The sequence below is a fragment of the Mauremys mutica genome, chromosome 1 (assembly GCF_020497125.1).
Source record: "Mauremys mutica isolate MM-2020 ecotype Southern chromosome 1, ASM2049712v1, whole genome shotgun sequence".
In the NCBI taxonomy this organism is placed as follows: Eukaryota; Metazoa; Chordata; order Testudines; family Geoemydidae; genus Mauremys; species Mauremys mutica.
Genome location: NC_059072.1, coordinates 256,410,215 through 256,436,334, shown reverse-complemented (window position 1 = coordinate 256,436,334; position 26,120 = coordinate 256,410,215). Strand labels below are relative to the sequence as shown.

Here is a 26,120-nt window from a genome sequence, read left to right as displayed (position 1 = left end):
GATCACCTGATATTATCTATCCTCTTATATAGGTCTGTGAACTCTTTATCAACAACCCTACAGGCAGTGATATACATCACTCATATCTATTAGACTTACTGTACCTGCCACATACTTTAGACTTAGCAATATTTTTGCTAAATTCTTTGTAGATAACAATTGCCCCCTTTAAAACTTCTGTTTTAAAAAGTTGTTAAATTTACTACTTAGCAGTTTAAAAAAAGGAGTTGTTTTCTTGATGCCAAGATTTTCCAGTAATCAATAGAAAATTAATTCAAACAATGCCATAATGCCCAAGTGACTGTGTGACCATGGTTTACATAACAAACAAGAGATAGCTGAGGTTTACCAGGAGCTGATATGAACTACCAATCTCTGACAAGCATATATGCCACTTTAACAGTTATTTTATATATACACTGTCAAAGTCAGAATATCCTGACTCCCAGTGTATGGCTGTCCCGTGGGTGTGCTGTTAGTTGCCAACAGTGTTTAGAGCAATGTAGGATTTTTGCAATATTTGTTTTTCTTCACTGCTTCCTTATTACATACAGGTGTTTTCCTGGATGGTGGAAAGTGGGGGAATAGCTCTCTGTTCTCCTTTTGAAAATTGCCCATGCAGCTTCCCACTCCTTGGATAAGTGCATCCTCAGAATGTTCTAGAAGATTGGGCCACTCAGCTTCCTCCCCCCCCCCCAAGATTCAGAGGCCATAAAAGAGGGAGTGCCCCAACTGTTCTCCAGTGCCTTTTGACCACCAGGTGTGCAATGAGCTCAGAGCAGATGTGGTATTTCCTAATTGTTTCTCTTCTCTTCCTCCCCCCCCCCCACGCACTCTATTGAGTACTATTTTTTCATAGTTGTATAGCCATTCATTTTCTTTTTCATTTTAAAAAACAACTTTTTTCAATTGCCAGGCCATTACATGTGTTGTCTGAGGCCCAGCTGTGTTAGGTTGTTTCCCTTGCTTGTTTATATTGGTCCCATCAGACCATATATTCAATATTTTCCCTGTCTTGGGTCCTTTGACATCTCAGGCAGCGTTATTGATGTTGCTAAGAAAGCAGTCTTCAGGGATATGACATCTGTTACAAATGTCCACGTTTGTTTGTCTATCATGCCTGGGAAGAGGTTATAAGCAATACAAGTATTCAGTTTGCAAAGTCCATCTCAGACTCCTGTTGACAAAGAGGTTCTTTGGACTCAGCCAATTGAGTCTGGGGACTTCTGGCAATGTTAAGAGGCATCTTGATGCCGCAGAACTGCTTCTCAAAATTGCATTGAGAGAGGAGGCACTGCTTGCTGCTTTTGTGCTGCAGCTAAGGACCAATAAGTCTTTACTTGTGCTGCTTCATTTGTAACTGTGATCTCTTGGTCTGATGTAATTTTTTATCAGATGAGACAACACACATGATGATTCCAGTCTGGGGAAAATCCATATCGTCGGATTAGGAAAGTGTGCCCTGGGCATAATTCCATGTTCTGAAAGACTTTGTACTCCTGCTGCCTACTTTTTTTTTTTTTTTAAGTTTTCATCTTCCAACAATCAATCTCTCTCTCCCTCCCTCCCTGCCAGTTGATGTTTATAGTTACCAGTCTGTTGTAGCTCAAGTCAATATAATGGCCAGTTAGATTGAGCACAAGTGAGGAGCTAGGCTCTTGTCAGTCATGATCCGATGCTCCGAGGCTTTACAGGACTAAACCCAAAATCCCATGGCAAAACACCCCAGCTTTATAGTTGTAAATTCCCATTTGAGTCCATGCATTTTGCAATGTCATCTTGTAATCATTAGTCCTTAAGTGGTGTTAATCTTGGGGTTTTCTGCTCTTATCATTTAATGGTTATTGTCGGGCTTCCCATTATCTTCTGTTTGTTGTCTCATCTTCCGGGGTGCCTGCCTCACTTTTGAGGTTGTCAATGCTGCTAACATGTTTAGCATCGGATACAGTGGATGTTTTCTGATTGTCTCCTGGTTTTTCCAAGTCTCTCACTTTTTCTTAACTATCTGGACGTTTGTGATGGCTTTCACACCTTATCTTTTCCTGATGCATGGATTCCTCATTCACACAAACAATCTCTTACAGAAACCTTCAAAGGTATACAGACAGCAGTATTTTATATTCAGCAGAATTCATTGCAAATCTTATAACTAAAACAATTCACATTGCGGCTTCAGGCCCGCAACTTTCCTCTAATCCCCTTAACATAGATACAATACAAGATCCTGTCTCTTACTTACTAAAACCTTAAAACAAAGAAATATATATTTAACTAGAGTGCCTAATTTGTAATACATATAGGAAACCATAGTAGACATTATAACTTATCCTAAAACAAAAGGGTGACCATAATCAGTCATAAAGAGTGTTCTGGTCTGTCATTCCTTTCTGCTATTCAGAAAGGGTAGCTGACCAGGATAAAATCAAATCATATATTAATTCTCATAGTACAATTATAAATTCCTGTTCCTACACTTCAGCCTATGCATTTAACACACTAATCCTTATTGTTTAAAATACTGCAGTTTCCAGACCTCATCCTTACCTCTTACACATCTAGTGAAAAAATTTAAAAACTAAATCTGAATATGGTACAGAAAAGGTAAAAAAGTTGGAATTTTGAAGATAAAGCTTTCAGGCTACCTTGTGCTTAGTTGGTGTAGAGGAAAGCTTTGTCTGTAGCAGTGAAAACTATAGATTGAGGGGCATTATTTTTTTATCGATTGATTACATTGGCTAATTGCATACTTCTGTTCAGATGATTGTAAAGCAAATATAGTCATCACAAGTAGCCTTTTTCTTTGGTATTTGAATCTGAGTGACAGACTAAAGAAGCTCAATCTATTTAGCTTAACATGGAGAAGGTCACAGGATGACTTAATCACAATCTATAAGTACCTACATGGAAAGAAGATTTCTGATAGTAGGGGCCTTTAAACCTGCAGAAAAAAGCATAGTGAGGTCCAGTGACTGGAAGCTGAAGATAGACAAATTCAGAATAAAATAAGACACGTATTTTTTTAACAGTAAAGGTAATTAACCATAGGACTTCATGGATTCTCAGTCACTCAATGTATTTTTAAATCAAGGCTGGATATCTTTGTAAAATATATGCTAATGCTCAAACAGAATATACGGGCTTGTTGCAGAAGCCATTTGATGCAGTTTTGTGGCCTGTTATTCAGGAGGTCAGACTAGATTATCATAATGGTCCCTTCTGAGCTGTGAATTGTTTATTCACATACATAGTTCTCTGAGAAACCAGTAATAATTCTCTACTGTTTTTTTCTGGAGAGTGAGAGGAGTTGTAATGTTTTTAAAAGTCTCAACTTCAGGTGTGCACTGCCAATTGCCCAGTGAACATAATTGGCAAGGCTTTTAATTAAGTTTTATACACGTTTTTTTCTCTTTTCTTTTGCAATTCTACATTATAGCCTGGTCTACAGTTGTTGACTTCCTGCTCTACAAAGATGTGCCCCACCATTCTGTTGGTAGGTGATATCAGTACCATCACTGATCAGGGCAGGCGTGAGTACTCAGCTTAAGGGGAAAAGGTAAGTCAGCTTTTATTCAATATGGCACAGCTCTCTAAGGTTTTCTTTTTATTATTCTTTGGAGAACTGGGCAATAATAAAGTGTGGTTATACCGGTTTTTGTTCCTAACAAGTTTAAAATTTAGTTAGGTCCTTGAACTGTCTGTATTTTGACTCTTTTTTTTAAAAAAAAAAATTGTTTTTCTCAAGCTCCGTATCAGTTACAGGCTTCCCTCCTCAAAGTATAGCTTGAAAAGACACAGTCTCTGACAAGTAGCCAGCTAGCTTCTTCCCCAAGCCCTCTGCCAGTAGGTAGCAGCAGCATGCTACAGTCTCTATTTCCTCTCCTACTTCCTGGAGACATGTGTATGAGAAAGTAGGAAAGCATCAGGTGAGGGGAGTATCTTGCTATTGAACAGAGGTTAAAAAGCCACTTCCTGGCATAAGAGCCAGTCCACTGCCACTCAGGCCTTGAATTAAAGGTCCCACATCCTCCCGCTACTCCCTTTATGGCTGGATAAGTGGCTATTCAGCTGCTTGTTAGAGTCCCTGTCTTGCTTGGCTGCTTTTGCAATGTCCGAGCATCCAATAGATTCTTCTGCTCTCTTAATCAGAGGACAGGATGTTTGTTCCCTTTCTGCATCCCCAAGCTAGACCTGATTGAGAGATTGCAGTTCCAGTGCACTGGTTCAATATACACTCTACTGAGCACAGCCTATATTCTCCCTGGCATTATTCTACACCACCTGCCATCAGAGCAGCTCCTTAGTTCCTGCCTCCATCAAAGAAACAGAGATGACTGGAAAATTAAAATGAAATCTGACTTTTGTTTTTTTATTTTTTAACTTTCAAACAATTGGTTTCTTACTCTCAAGGACCTAGCTAAATTTTAAGTGTGATTAGGGAATATAACAGTATAAACACCCTTTAAATAAAAGCCAGCTTACCTTTCCCACATCACTAGATTGTATCAGAGGGGTAGCCGTGTTAGTCTGGTTCTGTAGAAGCAGCAAAGAATCCTGTGGCACCTTATAGACTAACAGACGTTTTGCAGCATGAGCTTTCGTGGGTGAATACTCATTTCTTCGGATGCAAGAAGAATCACTTGCATCCGAAGAAGTGAGTATTCACCCACGAAAGCTCATGCTGCAAAACGTCTGTTAGTCTATAAGGTGCCACAGGATTCTTTGCTCCATCACTAGATTGATTACTCCAGCCCTAGTCATTAGCATTTATATCGCTCTTCTTTTGCATGCTGGGGCATGTCACCAGGATTTCTTTGTGGACCAACCTGCAAAAGAGAACAGGTTAAAATGTTACTCATTCAGGGCTGGCGCAACCCATTAGGCGACCTAGGTGGTCGTCTAGGGCACTAACATTTGGGAGGCGGCGACCGCGGCAGCCGGATCTTTGGCCGCCACGGTCGTCGGCGGTATTTCAGGGGCGGGACCTTCCGCCGCCTCTGTCAGGGGCACAATTTTGGGGGCGGGAACTTCCACCGCCTAGGACCCAAAAAAGCTGGTGGTGCTCAAGTACTCATATTAGTATTAATAGTTGCCAGATCAAATAAATGTATTTATCGGGGATTTCATTCAAAATTGAAATAACTTTCTTAAAGCTGAATCTTCCATTTAGTGAAGCAAAATGGGTCTTGATAGCTATCTGAAGTGGCCAAGTAAGATTTATGTGTGAAAACTGATGTTGTCTGAGAGAAACTTTTGGAAGAAATATAATTCTGTTTGGGGCCAGACAGTATGTGAGACCTGCACTTACAGCACCTTTCATCTGAGGATCTATGATTACTTTAAGAAGGTGGGTAAGAGGCATTATCCCCAATTTGTAGATGGGGAAGCAAGCACGGAGAAAGTTAAGCAACTTGCTTGACCTATTACAGACAGGAATTAGACAAGTGTAGTCAGGAATATAACCCTGAATTTGTCTTGGTCTACAGCCTTGTTATACATATGTCACTTTAAATCTTTACACTAGTCGTTATCTTTACCAGTGCTACTTTAGCATTTGGTCATAGCTAGAACTTGCCCATATCTCACATTTAAAATAGGAATAAATAAAAATAAAAAAACCCTATGAACATGAATATCTAAAATTAACCTAATCATTCTGATTAACATTTTATAAATCAAGCATTGATGGCATACTATGAAGAATCTGAGTTTTGCTGTGTTGACTATTTCCATGCATTTTGATTTTTCTGATTATATCATGCCCTTAATAGCAAATGCTGTCAGTAAGACTGCTTGCTTATAACCTCCTATTTTCACATAACTTCCTGATTTTAGGGTGAAATTATCCATGCTTGATATTAGCAAAACAATTAAATTATTTTTGGAATTTTGGAGAACCTCCAGCCATTTTGATTTAAATGAGGAAAAAAAGATTTTTTTTCCTAAGCATAGCATCCTCACAGGAGTCTCACTCTGGGTTTTGAGCACCCAGTGTGCAACAGAATAGAAACTCCTTCAGTTCAAAACTTTTTGGAAATGGTAGCTGGGCATGAGGGTTCCTATCTAATGTGCCCTCTTAATATCTAAGCACCTAACAATTTTTAATGTGTTTTAACCTCAATATATCTTTGTGAGGTAGGGAAATGCCCATTTTATAGATGGGAAATACAAGCACAAGAGAGACTAAGTGATTTGCCTAGGGTCACATAGGAAGTCTATGGCAGAGCTAGGAAATGAACCAGGTCCACTGGACCAATTGAACCACTTTGCTCCTAATCTTCTCATGTCATACACTCAGAGTTTAAGGCCGGAAGGTGACTGTTCGATCACCTAATCTGACCTACTGTGTGACACAGGCTATTAAATTTCACCCAGTTATCCCTATATTGAACTCAATCACTTGTTTGGCTAAAGCCAATCTTCTAGAAAGACATTTAGTCTTGGTAGTTTTTTGCAATGGTTGATCACCCTCACTGTAAAAATGTTGTACCTGACTTAAGTTGAATTTGTCTGGCTTTGGCTTCCAGCCATTGGTTCTTGTTAAGCCTTTCTCCACTAAAAAGCCCCTTTATACCTCTTATTTTCTCTCTTTGAAGGTACTTACACACTGTAATCAAATCACCTCTTCATCTTCTTTTTGATAAGATGAACAGATTAAGTTATTGGAGTCTCCCACCGTAAGGCATTTCCTATCCCTCCAATAATTTTTGTGGCTCTTTTCTGCACCATCTCCAATTTTTCAACATTGTTTTAAAAATGTGGGCACCAGAAGTGGACACAGTGTTCCAGTATTTGTTTCACCAGTGCTGTGTACAGAGGTAAACTAATCTCTGTACTCCTATTCACTTCTCGCCTGGGTATAGGTCCAAGATTGCATTAGTCCATTTTGCCACAGTATTGTGCTGGGAGCTCATGTTTAGTTGTTTGTCCACTGTGGCGTCTTTTCAGAGTGACTGCTTTCCAAGATGCACTTCCCCGTTCTGTAGGTGTGGCCTGCATTCTTTGAATTTGGCTGTATCAAAATGCATTTTGTTTGAATGGGCCTAGGTTACAGAGAGATACATATTGCTCCATATGACTACCCTGTCCTCATTATTATTTACCTTTTTGCCAATCTGTGTCATTCACAGATTTTATATTTACTTCCAGATTATTGATAAAAATGTTGAATAGTGTTGAGCTTGTAGCTAGAGTCCTAATGGAAACACCCCATTCAATGATGATTCTCCATTAACGACAACTACTTTAGATTTGTCAGCCAGTTTTTTACTCTGTTTAACAAGAGCTCCATTAATGTTGTATAATTCCAGTTTTATAATGAGCGTTGTGATATACTAAGTTAAACACCTTACAAGAAGTCTACGTTTATTATACCAATGGAGTTATCATTATCAACCAAATTTACAATCTCTCCAAAGAATGGAATCACGTTTCTTTGCCAGGACCTATTTTCTATAAAACAATGTTGACTGGTATTCATTTATATTCCTATTGTTTGTCAGTTGAATCCTATATCACCTTTTCTGTTACATTTTCTGGGATTGATGTCAGGTCAGGCTAACCAACCTGTAGTTACCTAGATTATCCTGCTTGCTGTTTTTGGATATTGGCACATTAGCACTCTTCCAGTCTTCTAGAATTTCCCCAGTGTACCGTGATTTGTTATAATTAACATCAGCAGGTGAGAGATCTCTTCAGCCAATTCTTTTAGGACTCAAGTGCAAGTTATCCAGGCCTGCTGATTGTCTAACATCCTCTTTAGTAACTAATGGTCTGGAAAGTACTTCATTCTTTTATGATAATGTGCATCATCCTGCTTCTTTCCAAATACAGAACAGAAATATTTATTGAATTCTTTTCTGCACCATTTAATAAATTTTACCACCTCTGTCTAGTGATGGGCCAACACCATTGCCACCAGCTGCCACTGCCCCATGCAGGGTGTATGGAAGGTCAGCCACATGGTCATCCCTGCCCATTTTTACAAAAATCTGTTGCTTAGATTTGCCTCTGGGGAAGCGCCCCGATCTAAATCCTTAGTATTGCAGAACCTGTTTCCAAAGACCAGGTGCCCTACGGTTCCTCTGGGGGGGTCAAAGAACTAGCCAACTGTACTAGCCAAATTTTTGAAAAAGCATCACAAAGACATATCCTCTGAGGCGCTGCCAGTCCATCAGTTTGTGCCTTTGTTGTTGCTTGGGAGTATTTTATTCCTTTTTGTTTGTTTTAATTTAAAAAGTTCACAGGTCTTAATACTGGTCATCAGCCTTTTTTTTCTTTTCGCAATGCGCTTACTGCAGTGTATCAACCTTCTATCTTGAAACATACCTTGAGTTACTGAGTCTGTAAGACTGAGACTTGTGAGGATGATGGTACCTTTTCCCATTATTTAAGTTACATACATGGAATTCTGCTTCTTTGAAGCTTCCTCACTGATTTGTGCCCCATCATCTCTGCTTATGGTTGGGGGGGGCGCTTTTGTTACCTTCTAGGTGGTGTGTACATATGAGGCTTGCAGAAATCTTTTTACTTTATAGTTGTATTTTATAATTGGCTTAGTTTGAAGAGCAGTTGCTTCCTGCACAATTCAGAACTGACTAGCAGGCTAAGGGACTGTGAGGTAGTGGCAGATGGTGACACATGGCTAATAAGCAGGGGCTTGTGCTCAGCTGCCGCTCAGATGGCCAAAATAAAAGCTTTGAACAGAGGATTTTCCATCCTGCCTCCTGCCAAGAGTTCAAGACCTTCCAGTGAAAATCCTGTGATATATTATCTTCAGAATAGCAGAATTAGAGAGATTTTCCCTCAAACTATATCACCTTTGTCACACAGCTAATTAAAAAAACACTCTGACCTTTGAAACTTGACACACATTAGTACACACACTGAGAAACACATCCATAACCAAAGGTGGAGGGAGAAGTGATTGAAAAATTAACTTCTGGGCATGTTGTGGTGGCATCTGCTAAAATGTTGTTAGTGATTAATGAATCCATGCCCTCTTGATGACACCAACAAAGCACAGTTGCTTGGCCTGATGAGCCCAGATGGATTACTGCTGAGACAACTGGCAGGAGAGAGAGGGGCTCATAGTATATTTCTTTGCCACACCCACCAACAAAGAGAGAGTACAGCCTTAGAGCTGAACTGGAAAGGGTGTGATTGTGATAACCAGATTTTAAATGCTATTGTTTAAGCACGTACAAATACATTTCCCCAATTTTTCATGCAAATTGCCCCATTTTCTAAATAAAAAGGTTCAGTGGTTCCTCTTGCAGAAAATTCAGGTGAGAGCAGCTCAGGTGTTTTAGATGAACAGTAACATTCAGGGGTCTTGGGGAAGTCAAGGCCAGGACCCAGAGGTGGCCTTTAGAAACTTGGAGCCAGGGATTGATGTCCCAAGTACTTGCTTCCCTGCTGGGACAGATTCTGTTTGTTCTGGATCTGGGAGAGGCTTTGTGACCCTCGCCCCATATACCAACAACAAAGAGAGAAGAGGGTGAGTCTGGTTGTTTGCCTGGAGGAGGGGTTTTGGAGGGGATGTGCTTGAATTCATTTTGTTTTCTTTCTATTTGCTTTGTGAGCCCTTGCAGCTCAGTATGTCTAGAATGGAGGAATGGGCAGTAGGAGTTAGATTACAGCTAAACTATTAGCACACCCATACTATCTTGAATTCACTCCACGAAGCTGGGTGCCTTCAGAGTAAAAATGCAAAATCTAATACTGTGACCTACCTTTTCCATAGTAACACTGTTGACAAAGAACAGAAGAAAATCTCATTTGCAAAGGTCTGAACTTGCTCCTTCCACCCCCCCACCCCCATAAGAAAATAACTTTAAATGCTATCTGGAACCTATTAAGCACAAGCAATCTCTTCCCTAAATAAAAGGAAAAAAAGCACCCCCCACACGCAAAAGTAATGCAACATAAAGGTGTCACAATTAACATATATAAAAATAGTAATACCCATTGCTTATATAGTTTATCAGTAGATCTCAAAGCACTTTTATAAAAGCATCATTCCCATTTTACATATGGGGAAACTGAGGTACAGAGAAATGAAATGACTTGCCAAGGTCACGGGCAGCCCAGTGACACAGCCAGCATTTGAACCCAGGTATCCTGAGTATCAATCCAGTGCTCTATCTTGTAGGTGGCTTCTACAACAGTGATAACATGACTGTGGTGCATGTACTGTATAATTTCTTACATTTAACAACAGACAACTATTTCATTACACACTTAACAAGGAAAAGCAAAAATAAACAGTTCTAAATACATGCAGTGTGGCCTAGTTAACTTTGCAGAAATTAAGTTAATGGGAAAATTCAGTTTCTATAGCTACATTAACAGAACATTAACAGTGCTCTGCAATAATTTCTCCTCATTCTTATAAAATGTAATTAGTTTTGCAGACAACCTTTTGTGGGAAGTGTGGGCTACTTGAAATAGCCTAATAGATGCTGGATTCTGATATTAAACTTGTTACAAAGGTTCTGTTTAAAAAAAAATGTTCTCTCAATCATTTCATGTTGAGCATTGTATCTATAGACTGAGTGGGTATTAATGTAATTTATATGGTGTCCATGGTAATATTAGTGCTATATGATGCACACACAGTAAAAATTTCAGAAGAACCTTTGTATCATTTTCCAAAGTGCTTGAGTCTCATTAATGTTCAATGGGACCTTGGCTCCTAAATTACTTTTAGATGCTTTTGAAAATTTTACCCACAGTCCTTTCTGCTGAGAGTTTGTGTGTTAAGAGACCCAGAAAACTTCTGTGCCCTAATCTTCTGTTAATTTTTAAAAAATTGCCTACCCCCTTTTATTGGGACAGTTAATGCAGATACTATAAGATGTTAGTGTTTTGATAATTATTTATGGCCTTTGAAAGGGATACGTTGATCAAATTTTGCCCACAATGTAGGTTTTATTTTTAAAAAGATAAATAAAAAATTTCCAAGCACTGTTTACAACCCAAACACTACTAGTTGGTTGGTTGGTTTCTAATTATATTTCTTTCCACCGCTCTGTCTTTGTAAATCACTTGTCAGATTTGTAAACTCTTCAGGTGAGAGATTTTTTTGTGGTCTGTGTTTGTACAAAGCCCTGATTGTGGCTTCTGGTCATTATGGTAATATAATTAATAGTTCATGAAAACCCCATGTGAAATTGGCTAGAGACAGAGTGTATTTTCCATGCTGAGAGAAATGAAAAAAGTAAACTGCATACTAGATAAGTTTTATTTGAAAATGATTTTGCTTTTAATCATTGAAAGATGTTTTTTTAGAAATGGGTGATGTCTTCTTTAAAGTAAACTCTAACCTGACAATGTCTCTCCTCAGAGAAGAAATGTTCTAGCATACCTTGCATTTCCTGTGTTTCCTCAACCCTCACAGCCATGGTAGTATGTTACATAAATAGAGGGTAAGTATACGTGACCCTTTGGTTTTGGTTTCTTTGTAGTACTTGTATGCAGTCATGAAGGAAGCAGCCGAAGATGTGGTGGACAAGGGGACCTTCTTTCAGGTTCTCTTGGAGTCTTGGCACACTGGGCATTTCTTGCTGGACCAGAAAAAACTAATGGGTATGATTTCATTAGTTCTTTTATCTCATATGAGCCCATGTTCTTCACAGCAACTCCTGTAGAAACGCTATTAAGAAACCCAAAAAAATCTGAATTTGGGACACTGAGATAGATCACCCTGTCAAACTTTGCATTGTAGAATAGACAATAGTCATTGTAATAGTTCTGATTTTGATGAAGTCGGACTGTCTCTTGACTCTGAGAATGGCTCAAGATCACAAGGCAGAAAAGCAATACAAACCTGAATTGATTTCCAAGAATATTTATTTACCAGAATATGTTTTTAAATTATTTTCATAGAATATATATATCAGACATAATATTAAATAAATGGCAGTTGCTGTACAGCAGAGAAATCTCAACAATATACAAATATATATAATTTTGTTTTCTCTCTGTGGTGTATTGATGATGATTTTTGTTGGTTCAATCAGGTAATTCAACAAATGTAATTTGTCATTTAAATTATAAATGTATAAATAAATTGTAAAATGCTAACGGGCTAACTGAAGAATTAACTAAACTAGTTACAGGTACTTAAAAACATTTCATTTGGATATGTCAGAATCTCAGAAGTAATTTGGGTTCACAATAAAACATTTTAAAATAAAAGGTCATTGCCAGCTGTTTTAAGAATATATAATAATTCCTATCAGATCAGACTAGTGATCCAGATGGTTCTATATCCTTTCTGTAGCCAGTACCGCTGCTTCAAAGGAAATCACAAAAAATCCTGAAATGCACAATTATGGAATAACTTCCCCTGTCTTTCCAGTACCTTAGGAACGGGAGATGGTCTCATTAGCCATATAAATATGTAATCCTTTTTTGAATCCTGTTCTACTCTTGGCCTCAATGGTGTATTGTGCCAGTCAGTCCATAGGTTGTGCACCATGTTAAAAAAGAATTTCCTTTTGTATGTTTTAAATGTTGCCTTTTTAAATTTAATTGTATGTCCCCTCACTTTTATATTGAGTGAGTGTAAATAGGATCATCCCACTTACTTTCTCTATACTAAATGTTATTTTTATACTACTTTATGATGCACCTTATTATATGTCTTCCCTAAAGAGTCTCGGTCTTTTTAATCTCTCCTTGTGGCAGTTTCTTTATGCTTCTAGACATTTTCATCATCTCTTCCCCCCGCCCTTTAAAACCCTTCTGTTTTCACTATATCTATTTTGAGATAAGGTAACCAGGACTGAACACAGTATTTTGAGTTAGGGCATACCATTGACTTTGAATATTATAAAATTATCAGTTTTTTCTATTACATTCTTTATTCATCTTAATATTGTTTGCTATTTTTGAGCACCAGTGTGCATGGAAGATGTTTTTTTTCAGTGAACTATCCACAGTGATGCCCAGTTCTTTGTTCCCATTATCATTTTCATCTAGGTGTGGTTTTTTTATTCTAATTTTAATAATCATTTCTACTTATTCTCCTGGTACTGAAGTAAGGATCATGGGTATGTAAATCCTAGCATCACTCTTAGTGCCTTTTTGTTTTTTAATAGTTAGAACAGGGATAAGCAACCTATGGCATGCGTGCCAAAGGCGGCACTGGAGCGGATTTTCAGTGGCACTCACACTGCCCAGGTCCTGGCCACCGGTCCGGGGGGCTCTGCATTTTAATTTAATTTTAAGTGAAGCTTCTTAAACATTTAAAAAAAACCCTTATTTACTTTACATACAACAATAGTTTAGTTATATATTATAGACTTATAGAAAGAGACCTTCTAAAAACATTAAACTGTATTACTGACATGTGAAACCTTAAATTAGTGAATAAATGAAGACTCGGCACACCACTTCTGAAAGGTTGCCGACTCCCAAGTTAGAATATAAGAACATAAGAATGGCCCTGCTGGGTCAGACCAAATATCCATCTAGCCCAGTATCTTGTCTCCCGACAGCGGCCAATGCCAGATGCCCCAGAGGGAATGAATAGAACAGGTAATCATCAAGTGATCCATCCCCTGTCACTCATTACCAGCTTCTGGCAAATAGAGGCTAGGGACATCATTCCTGCCCATCCTGGCTAATAGCCATTAGTTGCCCATAGCCTTCTAGTATAGTAGCTGATATTAACGATTACATATTTTTAGAAGCAGCTCAGCCATTTTACTGTTAAGTTTCTTGAGAACTCTTAGTTCTTTGAGTATATGTCTCAATGGGTGCTCCTCCGTAGGATGTGTGCGGGCCCATGCACTCTAAACCAGAGAATAGTGTCCATGGGTCTGCAACAGTGAAGAGCGGTGCCTCATGTCTCCCTACGAGGAGGTGTGGCCCTGCCCCTACTCAGCTCCTTCTTAACTACCTGCAGTTCAAAACAGAGAAATTTGGTGTCTGCTTTTTTCAGCTTCCTGCCCCCTGTGAAACCTTTACTTGTTTTGTTTTATTTCATTGGGTTTATTTCAACTGTAGCAGTTGTGCTCTGGGGAGAGGGAATAGTTTTATCCCTTAGAAGTTGGAGTTAGTGTCTAGATCCTGTTGGTTATGCCTAAAATCCCTGGGTTTAAACCCTACCAGACCTCCCAAAGGTTTTTTCCCTATAGCAATGGACACTCAAGTTGCCTGACGTGCTTGGGTGAATTCCACATTCCTTCAAGTGCACAGTCTACTTGGGGTTCAAAGGCAGGTCCAAGAAAGACAGGAAAACTATACTGAACTTCTCCTAGCTCCAGATGAATCTGCTGCCTCCCTAGCCCCAGTACATCAGCCTCAATATCTCGGGCCACTCCAGTGTCTGCTGGAACCGTGTCAGCAGCCCTTGACACCAAGACCTTCAGGAAAAAGAAGCATACTTCCCCAAGCAGGGAAACAAAGAAGAGGGGTGGTTCACCCCAAAAGACTTATCAGGAGACCTCGCATCCCTCAAAGGATACCACTGAGGCATCAGTACTGCATAAAAAATTCCACATGGACAAGCCCTCTACCCTCAGGGCGCCATAGTCATTGGTACCATCTGACACCTTGGCATCGCAACACACACACCTACCCCACATGCTCCAGTATCATCATCTTACCATAACTCTGAGGTCCGAGAAGATCCGGAGAACTCGTTAGTACTTCATTCACCAGCTATTTGCCAATATTCACTCCAGTCCTGACCTTGGCTTTGGCCACTGGCTATCATAGCCCTCCATCGCCTTCCAGATTCCTTTCCACAGAGCACCTCGTAGTTCTGGATGAACTGGAGTCCCTCATTTCAAAGAGGTCTGTCATATTCTCCTCCCCAATACACCCCTGGCGCCTGCACGCTAATTCTCAGTTGAGCCTCCAATCTTTTGGTACTGATAACAATATGTGAGGCCCGCCCCCCACTTAGTTCTCCCTAACCTCTATACCATACCATGATGCTCCTATGAGCCCATTTAATGAAGAGCATCTCCCAGAACTAACCAAACCTCCTAGGTCTTGGGACTGTGACCGTGTTTGGTGACCCCCTCTCTAATTCCCCATCTACACTGTGCCTGCTGGAATCACAGGGACGCTTTGAAGGACAGTTCTTCCAAAAAGAAACTTCAGCTCCCAGCAGTACCATATTACCCTCCGGTACCGATAAACCAATCTCCAGTACCACACACTTTGTCAGTATTAGATGGTACACAGGAGAAGCAAGAACCACAGATTGAAGAGGTCTCGCTTCCTCAGCCAGCTGGTCCTCATTCTCCAGAGGAGGCAGCAATGCCACTGCCACCATCATATGCTGATGACTTCGGGGCCTTCTAGGGCCTCATTAAGTGCCTGGCTGTACTGATCCCCCTGGAAGAAGGCCAGGAGTCCCAGCACTCTTTGGTGAGTATTTTAACATCAATCCGAAGGGAAAGATTATCATCTCCCGCTCACACTCTGTGGCAAACACCTGCTACAGTTCTAACCACCTGTAAGTGGACAGATTAAAAAAAATTATATTCCACCAAAGGGAATGGAGCACCTTTTCTCCTATCCTACCCCTAATTCCCTAAGGGTGGACATAGCCAGCAAAGGGAACAGTCAGATATGCTTTAGACCTCCTCTGGATGAGGAGTCCAAACAACTGGACTTACTAGGCAGGAAATAATACTCATCATCTGCTCTTCAATTTCAAATTGCCACCTATAAGGCCTTGATGATGAAATAGGATTTCAACAATTACTCGAAATTCGCACACTTTATTGAACACCTGCCACAAGACCAGAGAGACCAAATTCTGTCCCTCATTTCTGAAGGCCAGTTAGTTGCCTGCAGGCTGCTCTAGATGCTGATAACACGGCCTCTAAATCCATGACTGTGGCTGTGATTATGAGAACATCATCTTGGTTTCAGTCTTCTCGCCTCATGAGAAAGGAGCAGAACACTGTAGACGACGTTTCCAGTGAAGGGCCCAAACTTTTCTTTGAGCACCTGGACTCCTCTTTCCACAGCCAGAGGACTCCAGGGCAACACTCTGGTCTTTGGGAATTTATGTCCCTGCAACATAAATGTTTTAGCAGATCTCAAACCACTCAGCAATCCAGGCTGTTTCAATACCATCATGCCTTCCCCAAACCCTGGAGCCTTTCAGGAGAAGACCTAAACCCTAAAAGAGAGGTCCATCTGCCTCTACAACCTGTACCTCCCTCTAAGAGGCAGTTTTGATATCTCAGTTGAGGGCATCAAGCAGCCTCCTCCACCACATATAGGAAGGAGTCCTCTCTGGAGCTTGCTAATGCAATAAGCTGCATATGTAGTAGCTTTAGAAACTAGATTCCTACTGGTGTTAACCTTTAGCTCTTTCTGAGTTTAGGATTCCTAAGGTGATTCTTGTTGTTCTGAGGGCAGCATCTGAGTGTGCAAAATTATGGAAGTCTTTTAACTGCTGGTGAGAAGATGGCTAATGCTGTCACTGCCTCCACGCCTAGAAGAGGAGTAGCAATAGGTTAGTTGCGGATTTCAGTGGGAACAGTACTTGGCTGTGCTGCTCCATTTAATCTTGAATTCAAGTTCTGTTTAATATAATGATCCTCTGCTTTTAGTTGAACCACAGACCTGTTACTTTGCTACAGAAATCTGTAGATCTTTTCTGGCTCGTTGTAACCCAGACCAGGACTCAAGGTTTCTTGAGGCTTTTTTAACCAGTCACTTCTCTGAATCTTGGACCACATCTTAATTATGCTGCAGCCCTTTTACACTGCTCTGGTTTTGAAGGAAGCAAAGATGGCTGTCATGGAATAAGCTCTGCATAAGGGGGTTCCTGATTTAGCATAGGGTTGCTGTAATGCCTCTATGCTATCCTCACTGCAAGGGATATGGCTGGAATACACTGTGCTCTAAGTAGAGCTGGCAGAACAGACCTTGGGTGTCATTATAAGGCAGTGCAACTTAGGGCTTGTCTACACAATTTGGTACTGCTTTAACTACATGTGCAACACATCTCGAAGAACAGTAACTATCTTTTCTTCTTCGAGTGCTTGCTCATGTCCATTCCAAAGTAGGTGATTCCCAAGCAGTTGTGCAGGTGGAGGGTTCAGAGTTCATACTGATGATAATACCATTCAGCCAAAACCCACATTTGTCTCTCACCTGCTGGGTGATGGCGTAATGAGATGCAAAAGTGTGGACTGATGATCATGTTGCCACTCTACAGATGTCCTGGATAGGAACTTGAACCGCAAATGCCGCTGAAGATGCTTGAGCCCTTGTAGAATGTGCCATCATGGCAGGAGGAGCGGGGACCTTTGCCAGGTCATAGCATGCAGATACAGGAAGAGACCCACAATGAAATTATCTGGGCCAAGACTGGAAGCCCTTTCATTCCGTCTTCAATGGCTACAAAAGCTGAGTAGATTCTTCAAAAAGGTTTAGTCCTTTCTATGTAGAAGGCTAACGCACATCTAACATCCAGTGAGTAGAGTCTGTTCCTCCCTATTAGTATATGGCTTCCGGTAGGAAGATATCCCAGTTATTATGGAATTGAGACCACCTTTGGAAGGAAGGTCGGATGTGGCTGCAGTTGAACCTTGTCCTTGAAGAGGAGTATATAACATGGTTCTGAAATAAGGGCTCAGATCTCCGAGACCCTTCTGGCAGAAGTAATGGCCACCAGGAAGGCCACCTTCCTGGATAAGTAAAGCAACGGAGAGCACATTGCCAGCAGTTCAAATGGAGGTCCTATTAACCTTGCCAACACAAAGTTGAGGTCCGAGAGAGGGAGCGGCTGTCATACCTGGGGTATAATTGCTCCAGGCCCTTAAGAAAATGACTATAGAAAGAGTTTGAGAAGATAGATTGGCCATTCACCCATGAGTGAAAACCCGGGATTGCAGCTAGATGAACCCTAATAGATGACAACATTAGGCCTTGCTGTTTCAAGTGGAGCAAGTAATCTAGAATAAAAGGTAGTGTTGACTGTGTAGGTGAAACACCCTTCTGTGTGGACCAGATTGAAAATCTTTTCCACTTTGCCAGAAACGTGGCTCTAGTGCAGTGATTCCCAAACTGGGGTTCGCAAAATGTTGCAGAGGATTCTCGGGGGGGGGGATCCCTAATGGCAGACAGAGCTGTCCCTAGAGATCCCAGGCAGCATGGGGCCAGCAGCCCGGAGACCCTATACTTCCAAGAACTAAGCAGATCAAAGCAAACATATCTATCACACTGAGGAGATTTAAACTTCAAGACTCCTTATAAGAAATGGAAAGGGAGGTGAATATTTTTTTGCTGTTTTGAAAATTAAATAGGTAGCTAGTATTTTTAAAATTATGAAGAACAAGTTTAAACTTTTGTTGTAACGTATGCTGTTTGCCTAGACTGCTCAAGACCTGAATGCTTGTGTAGGAGGAACTCTTTTGAGTGAGATTTTGGAAAAGTGAGATCTTGGAAGAGTGTTGCTGTTTTCATAATGTAATAAAAATAATGTAATGATAATTAATAATAAATAGTGTGTAATAAGCATGTCATAAAACAAATTTTATATTTCCAAGATCATGCTTTTATAATTTATACTCAGGTACAGGAGAAAATCCCTGGAAATATTCATTTTTAAGAGGGGGTTCGTGAGACTTGATGTGCTAGTGAAAGGGGTTCACAGGCTGTTCACGTTTGGGAACCACTGCTCTAGTGGACAGTTTTCTGCTTCCTAAAGCACCTTGCAAACTATTTCTGCAGGGATGAATCCCTGCAGCTTCCAGGACATGAGATGAAGGGACTCCAGGTTCAGATGATGAAGGTGGTCCTGGGAGATCAGGTCTGGAAACAGGCAGGCAGATTGGCATTTCTACCAAGAGGTCTAAGGGGGAGTGTACCAATGCTGATGTGGCCAGGCCGGGGCCTATCAGGACAAGATGCTTCTTGTCCCTTCTGACCTTGTGTATGAAAGGGATGGGAGGGAATGCGTAGAAGAGATGATCCATCCAAGGGAGGAGAAAGATGTCTGTGAGTGACACCAGGCTGTGACCCAGGGACAAGCAGAACTGAAGAAACTTCCATTTGTGCTTAGTCACGAACAGATCTGTCTGGGGAGTTCCCCCACTTTTGCTGACATGTCTGTGATGAGAGACATTGATGGCTGAGGTCTCAAGAATGGGATTCCTGCACATACTGCCCGAGGGTCCAAGCACCAAAGGATGGCGATCACCGAAGAGGGAATTGTGACAACCATGTCTACAGGTGGTGTCAGCCTAGCATGTATACCAATGCCAGCCAAGCCTGAAGAGGTCTGAGCCATAAGCTCGCATGCTGCACCACATAGGTGCATGATGCCATATGTCCTAGGAGCTTTAGGCAGTTTCTTGCAGTGGTCCTGGAATGATTTCTGAGGCTCTCTCTGAGGACCTCAGTTGCTCAGAACCAGGTTTCCAGGAGGAAGGCTCTGGCCCGAACCAAGTTGAGGATCACCCCAATGAATTCTATTTTCAGAACTGGGTGGAGAGAGTAGACTTCTGCATATTTATCAACAGACCTAAGTCCTGGAAAGTTGACTGTATCAAATTTATATTTGACTCCAGAGGTTAGACCAAGGCCCAGTTGATCAGCCAGTCATGGAGCAAAGGGTAGACCTAAACCCCCTGTATTCTGAGGAAGTCTGTGACAACTGCCATGCAGTTCGTGAACACCTGAGGGGCAACTGACAGGTCGAATGGAAGCATGGCAAATTGGTAGCGCACGTGGCTCACGATGAATCTGAGGAACCTTCTGTGACCCTGAAAGATTGAAATGTGAAAATAAGCATCCTTCAAATCGAGGGCAACATACCAGTCCCATCCAGGGAAGGGATGATGGTGGCAAAAGAGACCATACAAAACTTCAGCTTCTTCATGAATCTGTTGAGGTGTCACAGGTCCATAATCAGTCTGAGACCACAGTTGGCTTTCGGGATTAGGATATAATGGGAGTAGAACTCCCGGCCCCTTAATTCCAGTGGAACATCCTCCACTGCTCCTACTTTCAGGAGTCCTTCATGAGAATGGTCCCTGATGGAGGGTGGGGGTGGAAAGGAGGGGAACAACTGAACTGAAGGGTGTATCCGAGGTAATGCAGACCTACGCTCGATAGAAGTGGGATAACTGGTCCACAAAAATGGGGGAAATGAGATCCATATATTGTCCTGGTATGTCGTCCCTGAGCGTCCCATCAAAAGGCCTGCTTAGACCTTATTGATTGCCTGGGACAGGGGCAGGCATGGAAGCAGATGAGGACCGAGGTGGAGGTCTCCTCTTGTAACCTCTGCACCTTCCCTTACTATAGTCTTGTCACGACTCTGGCAGATAGAAGCAAGCAACCAGTTGGGGCTTATAGTGCTTCCTAGCTGGATCTGGTGTATGTAGCCCTAGGGACTTCAGGGTGGCTCTTGAGTCCTTCAGGCTGTGCAGTTTGGCATCTGCTCCAAGAAGAGCAATGTATCCTCAATGGGGAGGTGTTGTAAGGTCTTCTGCACTTCATAGGGTAAGCCCAAGGACTGAAACCAAGAGCTTCTCCTCATAACCACAGCCAAAGACACGAGTCAGGCTGCAGAGTCAAGGCTGCCTGTAAGGATGCCCTTGCCACCAATGTTCCCTCCTCAAATAGGGCTGATAATTCATTCCTGGACTCCTCTGGCAATAGTTCCTTGAATTTTGCCATATATACCTCTACCCCGATATAACGCGACCCGATATAATGTGAATTCGGATATAACGCGGTAAAGCAGTGCTCGGGGAGGGTGGGGGCTGCGCACTCCAGTGGATCAAAGCAAGTTCGATATAATGTGGTTTCACCTATAACGCGGTAAGATTTTTTGACTCCCGAGGACAGCATTATAGCGGGATAGAGGTGTAGTTCCAAGAATTAAAATCATAACAGTTCAGGAGCGCTTGTTGGTTTGCAATTCTGGGCTGGAGGCTAGCAGTTGAACAGACCTTTCTGCCAAAAAGGTCTAATTTTTTGGCATCTCTGGCCTTGGGAGTTGGACCTTGCTGACCTTGCCATTCTCACTTGTTGGCCGCTGATACCACTAGTGATCCTGGTGGAGGATGGGTGTAGAGGAATTCAAAGCCCTTGGCTGGAACAAAGTACTACTTCTTCCTCCTTTTTGCTGTTGGTTGCAGGGACTCTGGGGTCTGCCATAAGGCCTTTATCGGTCTCATTTGAGGGCAAAACTACTCCTGATGGGCCTAATGCCCCAAGAATGTCCACCAGGACACGGGAGGACTCTGTAATCTCCTGTACCTGGATCCCTGGGTTTTGAGCTACCCTTTTGAGGCACTCCTGGTGCTCCCTATAATCGTCCTGGATGGGTGCTATATTTGTTCATGCCACTGCCGCCTCAGGAGAGGAAGAGGAAGCCTGTACAGGCAAGGGGTATTGTTCCTCCCCCTTGGCACCAGATGGGTCTCGCAGTGCCAAATCTTGAAATTCAGCACCAGAACCTGGTCCCTATTTCAAGCGAAGTGACGGTGGGGGTAGAGGCATCTGGCACTGCGCTGGTGGCCAGGCCACCGGTGGAATGCCTTGGCTCATGTCAGCCATTGGATAATGCAGACCAGAGCAGTGTCAGCTCCTGAGAGAGGCGTACGCCGCCTCTGAGTCCAACTCCAAGGAGATGCTTCCTGGTGACCAAGGTGAAGCGGTTCTCACTCGTGCCAGCTGAGCAATGCTGGGAGGGAGGAGACTGGTGCTGTGCCATTGTGGCCCCTTTCCCTTTTGACGGCACCTGGGGTCTCAGTGCCATGCAAGCTCTTGCCTCTTGTGCTGCCACTGACAACTCCCAAGTGGTGGGGACAGTGGTATTGGGAGTGACGGCTCCTCTCTTGCTGCCTCTGGCATGGATGGTAACACCAGGGTAGTTGTCCAAGGGCTCTCTCTTGTTGGAGAGTTCAAAGGTGCCAGACTCAACGGAGCCCTTCCCGGGGCTGGAGTCAACAGCACCCACCGTATAGCAGGTATCTCCAAGTGGCCCAGCACGGGTCATATTCTGCCAGTATCTCTGCATTGGGGATCACCCGTGGTCAGTTTTCTTCTGCTGCTTTCTCGGCACCGGCCGAGGAGAGCGGTGCCAAGAGTCCCTTGCAGGAGTGGTCCTCTTCGGCACCAGGGATGACTGTTGGGGCCAGGAATACCAAGAAGCCCAAGGAACGTCTTTCCTTGGCGCCAGAGCAGAACAGCATTGCATCTAAGAGAAGCTGGTGTGCTTCTTACTGAGGCCAAAGTACTCGGTGCCAAGTTGGCCTGGCTTGGCTCTGAGGGAGGATGAAGTACCACCTCCACGAGGAAGAGCTTAAGCCTGGTGTCCCTGTGTCTTAGTGCAGGGCCTGAACCCTTTACAGATCCTGCAGCGCTCCTGCACGTGGGCCTCCTGCACACACTTGAGGAAGCTGGAATGGTGGTCACTAACCAGTATCAGCTTATGGCATAACACACACAGCTTAAACCCCAGGGACTGAGGCATGCCCCAGTGCCGGAGGAGGGCTAACCGCACTAAGCACAGTCCACTAATCTAACTAACTTACTAACAGACTAACTGAAACTTAACCAGTACAAATAACTATGTACAGGGAATAAAACAATAGTACTGAGAGAGGTACTTGCAAGGATGAGCTGAAGTTCCAATGACTGTCATGGGTGGTAAGAAGGAATGGAGGGGGTGGCAGGCCCCTTTATGCCAGTGTTATTAGCACACGACTCCAGGCGGCATCAGAACTAACCCGACAGATGTCACTAAGGGAAAAACTTTCTGGTGGCTCTGCTTAGGGCGAGCACTCACCTACTCTGGAAGGGACATGAGCAAGCACTTGAAGGAGGAGAGATTTCGTACTAACAAAGGTAAAGCCCTCCCCCCCCTCAGGAAAAAAAAATGTCACACACAGATATAAGATAGGAATGGACTTAAGCACTCCCTCATTACACTAAAGCAGGTCTGTTTTTATCTTGGCCTTCTGTCCTAATATTACTTTTCATATAGCTGAGTACTATATCACTGAGGGCGGGGGAGAAACTTTCACAATGGGATTTCTAGCCTAACGAGGGTTCGTAACATGGAAACATAAGAACCAGTATAAGGTGGTAAATAAGGATAAATGTGCTTCACTCCAACATTGAGAAACTCTTACAGCTATCGAAAATGTAGGCATCAAGAAGGTACATGGAAGCACTGAAGAATCTCAGAATTAGTAACAGAAATCATTCATGCATATAAATTGTTAATACTAAATTCAGTAACAAGACAGCAGTGTATTCCAGCTGAATTTAATTTTTACTGCAACCCTCCATCTTGATAAGCCACTACCTTTTGGGATTGTGCAAGGTTCCCCTGTGTAAGTGTTTAAAGAAAATTAACATGATTTTTTTTCCTTTTTCCTTTAGTCAAAATCCTTTTCTAGTGGCTGCATTTGGTGCTTGTTCTCTTACGAGGCAGTGTAACAACCAGGCCTTTCAAAAATGTGGACGTTCAATGACTACATCTGATATGGTTTCAGAAGTTGGAACAGCTTTTAACAAACTTTTTGAAACCTGAAGCCAAAGCAGCAGAGTGGAAGGAAAGGAAGAACAATGGCTACAACAGTAATTACATTTACAGTAGAATATACATAAGTAATACTCCCTTTCAAGTGCTGTAGCAGCATTGGTATGCTAGGTAGATTTTTTTTTTTAAATAGAAAAAATGATTAATGTAGATAGTTTTTTAAGAGTTTGGAATACAAAAAATGTTTTGGCTGAAATATGCTGTAGTTGCAGAACTGTTATATAATATAATAAAACTAAAGTGAAAGTATTCCTCTGTTCTTTTTCATGGTTACTGAGCAATAACTAAAGTGTGTGTGAACTGCAAAAATGCACTTGATACTTAAGAAGAAAGTAAAATTCTTCCACCAGCTGAATGGAATTCCTTGGCTTGCACCAAGGTTGTCATGATTTTGTTATTAGACTCTGTATCTAGAACTAGCTACTGCACTTCATTTTTCTCCACATTAATATTTTTTCCTCTTTTTAAAGATGCCTCTTTGGAAAGGGAAAGCTTGGGAGTTGAATGTAATTGGTTGCCTTTGCCCATTCTTAGACACTGAGGCAGCAATATCTGATTTTGAAATTCTTGCTCTTCATTTTTCAGAGAAAATGAGGCTCTCATTTGAAAAAGTGTGTGTGTGTGGGGGGGGGAAATCCCCTTAAAATAAGGATTTACTCTAGAAGTGTTGGCATGAAAGGTAGGAATTATGTTTAGCTTAAATAATTTACTATATATTCCATCTACTACTCTAGACTAAAATTGAATATGGAACACAATGTGAAATGTAATCATTTGAAGAAAAGGTACTAGGTGTGGTGAGGAACTAGTGATATTTAAATGGTCAAAAATGTCCGTGGTGGTAGAAGGTTGAGTGCTTTTATGCCAGCTCAGAACAAGTTATAACTCAAACTGCTGGAGTAGAGCTCTGAGCACATTACTGTATGTATGCATATGTGGCTATTTATTGCCAGCATAAATAATAATTGAGGAGCCAGAAAGCTGCACTTAATTATACGACATTAGTGCCATGCAGGCAGTCAAATACAATTAATCCACTAGGAGACTGTACTGGGCCCAGGGGATAGAAAAATAGGGGGGGGGGTCAAGCCTTGGCGGTAGCAAGGTTTTTAAAGGCTTTTGCTGGATCATCATTTAACAGAGGCAGCACTTTAGTGTCAAGGAGGACAGGTCAGCAGTTCCATGTGTCTTGCTGGTTGAGTAGATGGCAGGCAGGAAGAAATCAGAAGTTGAGAGATTTGTGCAGTCTGGGTTTCTTAAACTTCTGGACATACGGTTGAATATTGGGGTAAAACTAATTTATGGGGTTGGGGAGTCAGAAGTACATTTCTTGAAGTTTCAGTAAGTACCAACGTACTGCTCTATGGTTTAGCCTGCAATCTAACTCAATGTGCGTATTCATCAGAGCATAGGGACACATTTTGTAAACTAGGTACTACGGTGATTATTAGATGTTACATATTCATTTAAACTATTTTTCCAGTGGCCTATTTCTAGAATGGAGTTTAGTACCCTATGTATTAGTCAGATTGCACTTTCACATCTCGTAATAACTTCCTTCAGTGAACATATTAAATCAGAAAGACTGTTCTGAGTAGCTCTGGCCCTTATCATTCATATTTGTGGATGCACTGTGACTACTACCTCACCCCAATGCATTTTTGTTTTTCTTTCTAAACTGGTAACCTATTTTTAAAATAGGTTTTTATATGTTTGCTCATTTTATTCTGTTGGGGTTCTAAGACTTTTAAAATTAGAGCAGTTGTTTACTCCTAAGAAAAGACTTTGCAGTGTTTTACCAAAGCACTGGTTTGTAAACTGTCTACTTTCCTGGGGAACAGAAGCTATTGTTGTTTTCTCCCCTTGGAATGACTTTTGAACGCTAATTCCTAAAATCGAAAAGTTAAACAGTTTTAGAACAGTTGTTGAATTGATTTTAAAATGAGGTTTTTGTATTTGGTATGTAAGAAGTATTATTTCTAAATTACATTTGTAGGTAAAGCCAAATCAAATAAGACCTTTTGGGGGTTTTTTTGTTTATTTTTTTTAATGACATTGCTTGATATCAGAGGTCAGTATAAATTTCAATTTGCCTTTGTTTTAACTATACACAGAAGTAACTTTGTTATTCACCATTGTATACAAATTGTTACAAGTTAATTTTAAAAGATTCTGGAAATGTAGCAAGTTTCTTTCCATAGGAAATAAAACTATAGCAAATAAAACAAAACTGTCATGTGTACTTTATCTGCAGTGGCTCAGTCACACAGCACCCACAGTACCTGAAGAGACTTTTAGCTGAAGATGGTTTATCCTCCATACCCATTCACTTTTATTACTGACAGAGTTGATACAACTGATAGCAATTTTCATATGAACAGTATCGTGTGTAGAGCTGGCTGAAATGTGGGATCACAAGAAATTTCTAAATTTGGTTTTGTTCTGGGGCTTCCAGCTGTGCACCAGGGAGCCTGGAAGCCCTGGCTAAAGATGAGTTTCCTGGATGACTTCATTGCATGATAGGACTGCCACAGACCCTGGAAATCCTGTGGCCTCAGTCAGTCTGCCAGGGAAC

The 26,120-nt window shown here is 41.7% G+C and overlaps 1 protein-coding gene across 5 annotated transcripts in view; it reads left to right on the top strand.

Annotated features, from left to right (window-relative positions):
• NAXD (NAD(P)HX dehydratase) overlaps window positions 1-23,794 on the top strand; it is a 68,275-nt gene extending 44,481 nt beyond the window's left edge. For 3 of the 5 annotated variants that reach the window (XM_045007921.1, XM_045007912.1, XM_045007894.1), the window contains exons 10-12: window positions 3,434-3,490; window positions 11,466-11,586; window positions 23,386-23,794. In XM_045007921.1, coding sequence (XP_044863856.1) covers window positions 3,434-3,490; window positions 11,466-11,586; window positions 23,386-23,536 — 329 coding nt within the window. In that variant the 3' untranslated portion in view covers window positions 23,537-23,794. Of the gene's footprint in view, window positions 1-3,433; window positions 3,554-11,465; window positions 11,587-23,385 lie in introns of those variants that run through there. The other 2 variants (XM_045007903.1, XR_006577478.1) reach the window with 2 other exon arrangements.
• The last annotated feature ends 2,326 nt before the right edge of the window (window positions 23,795-26,120 follow it).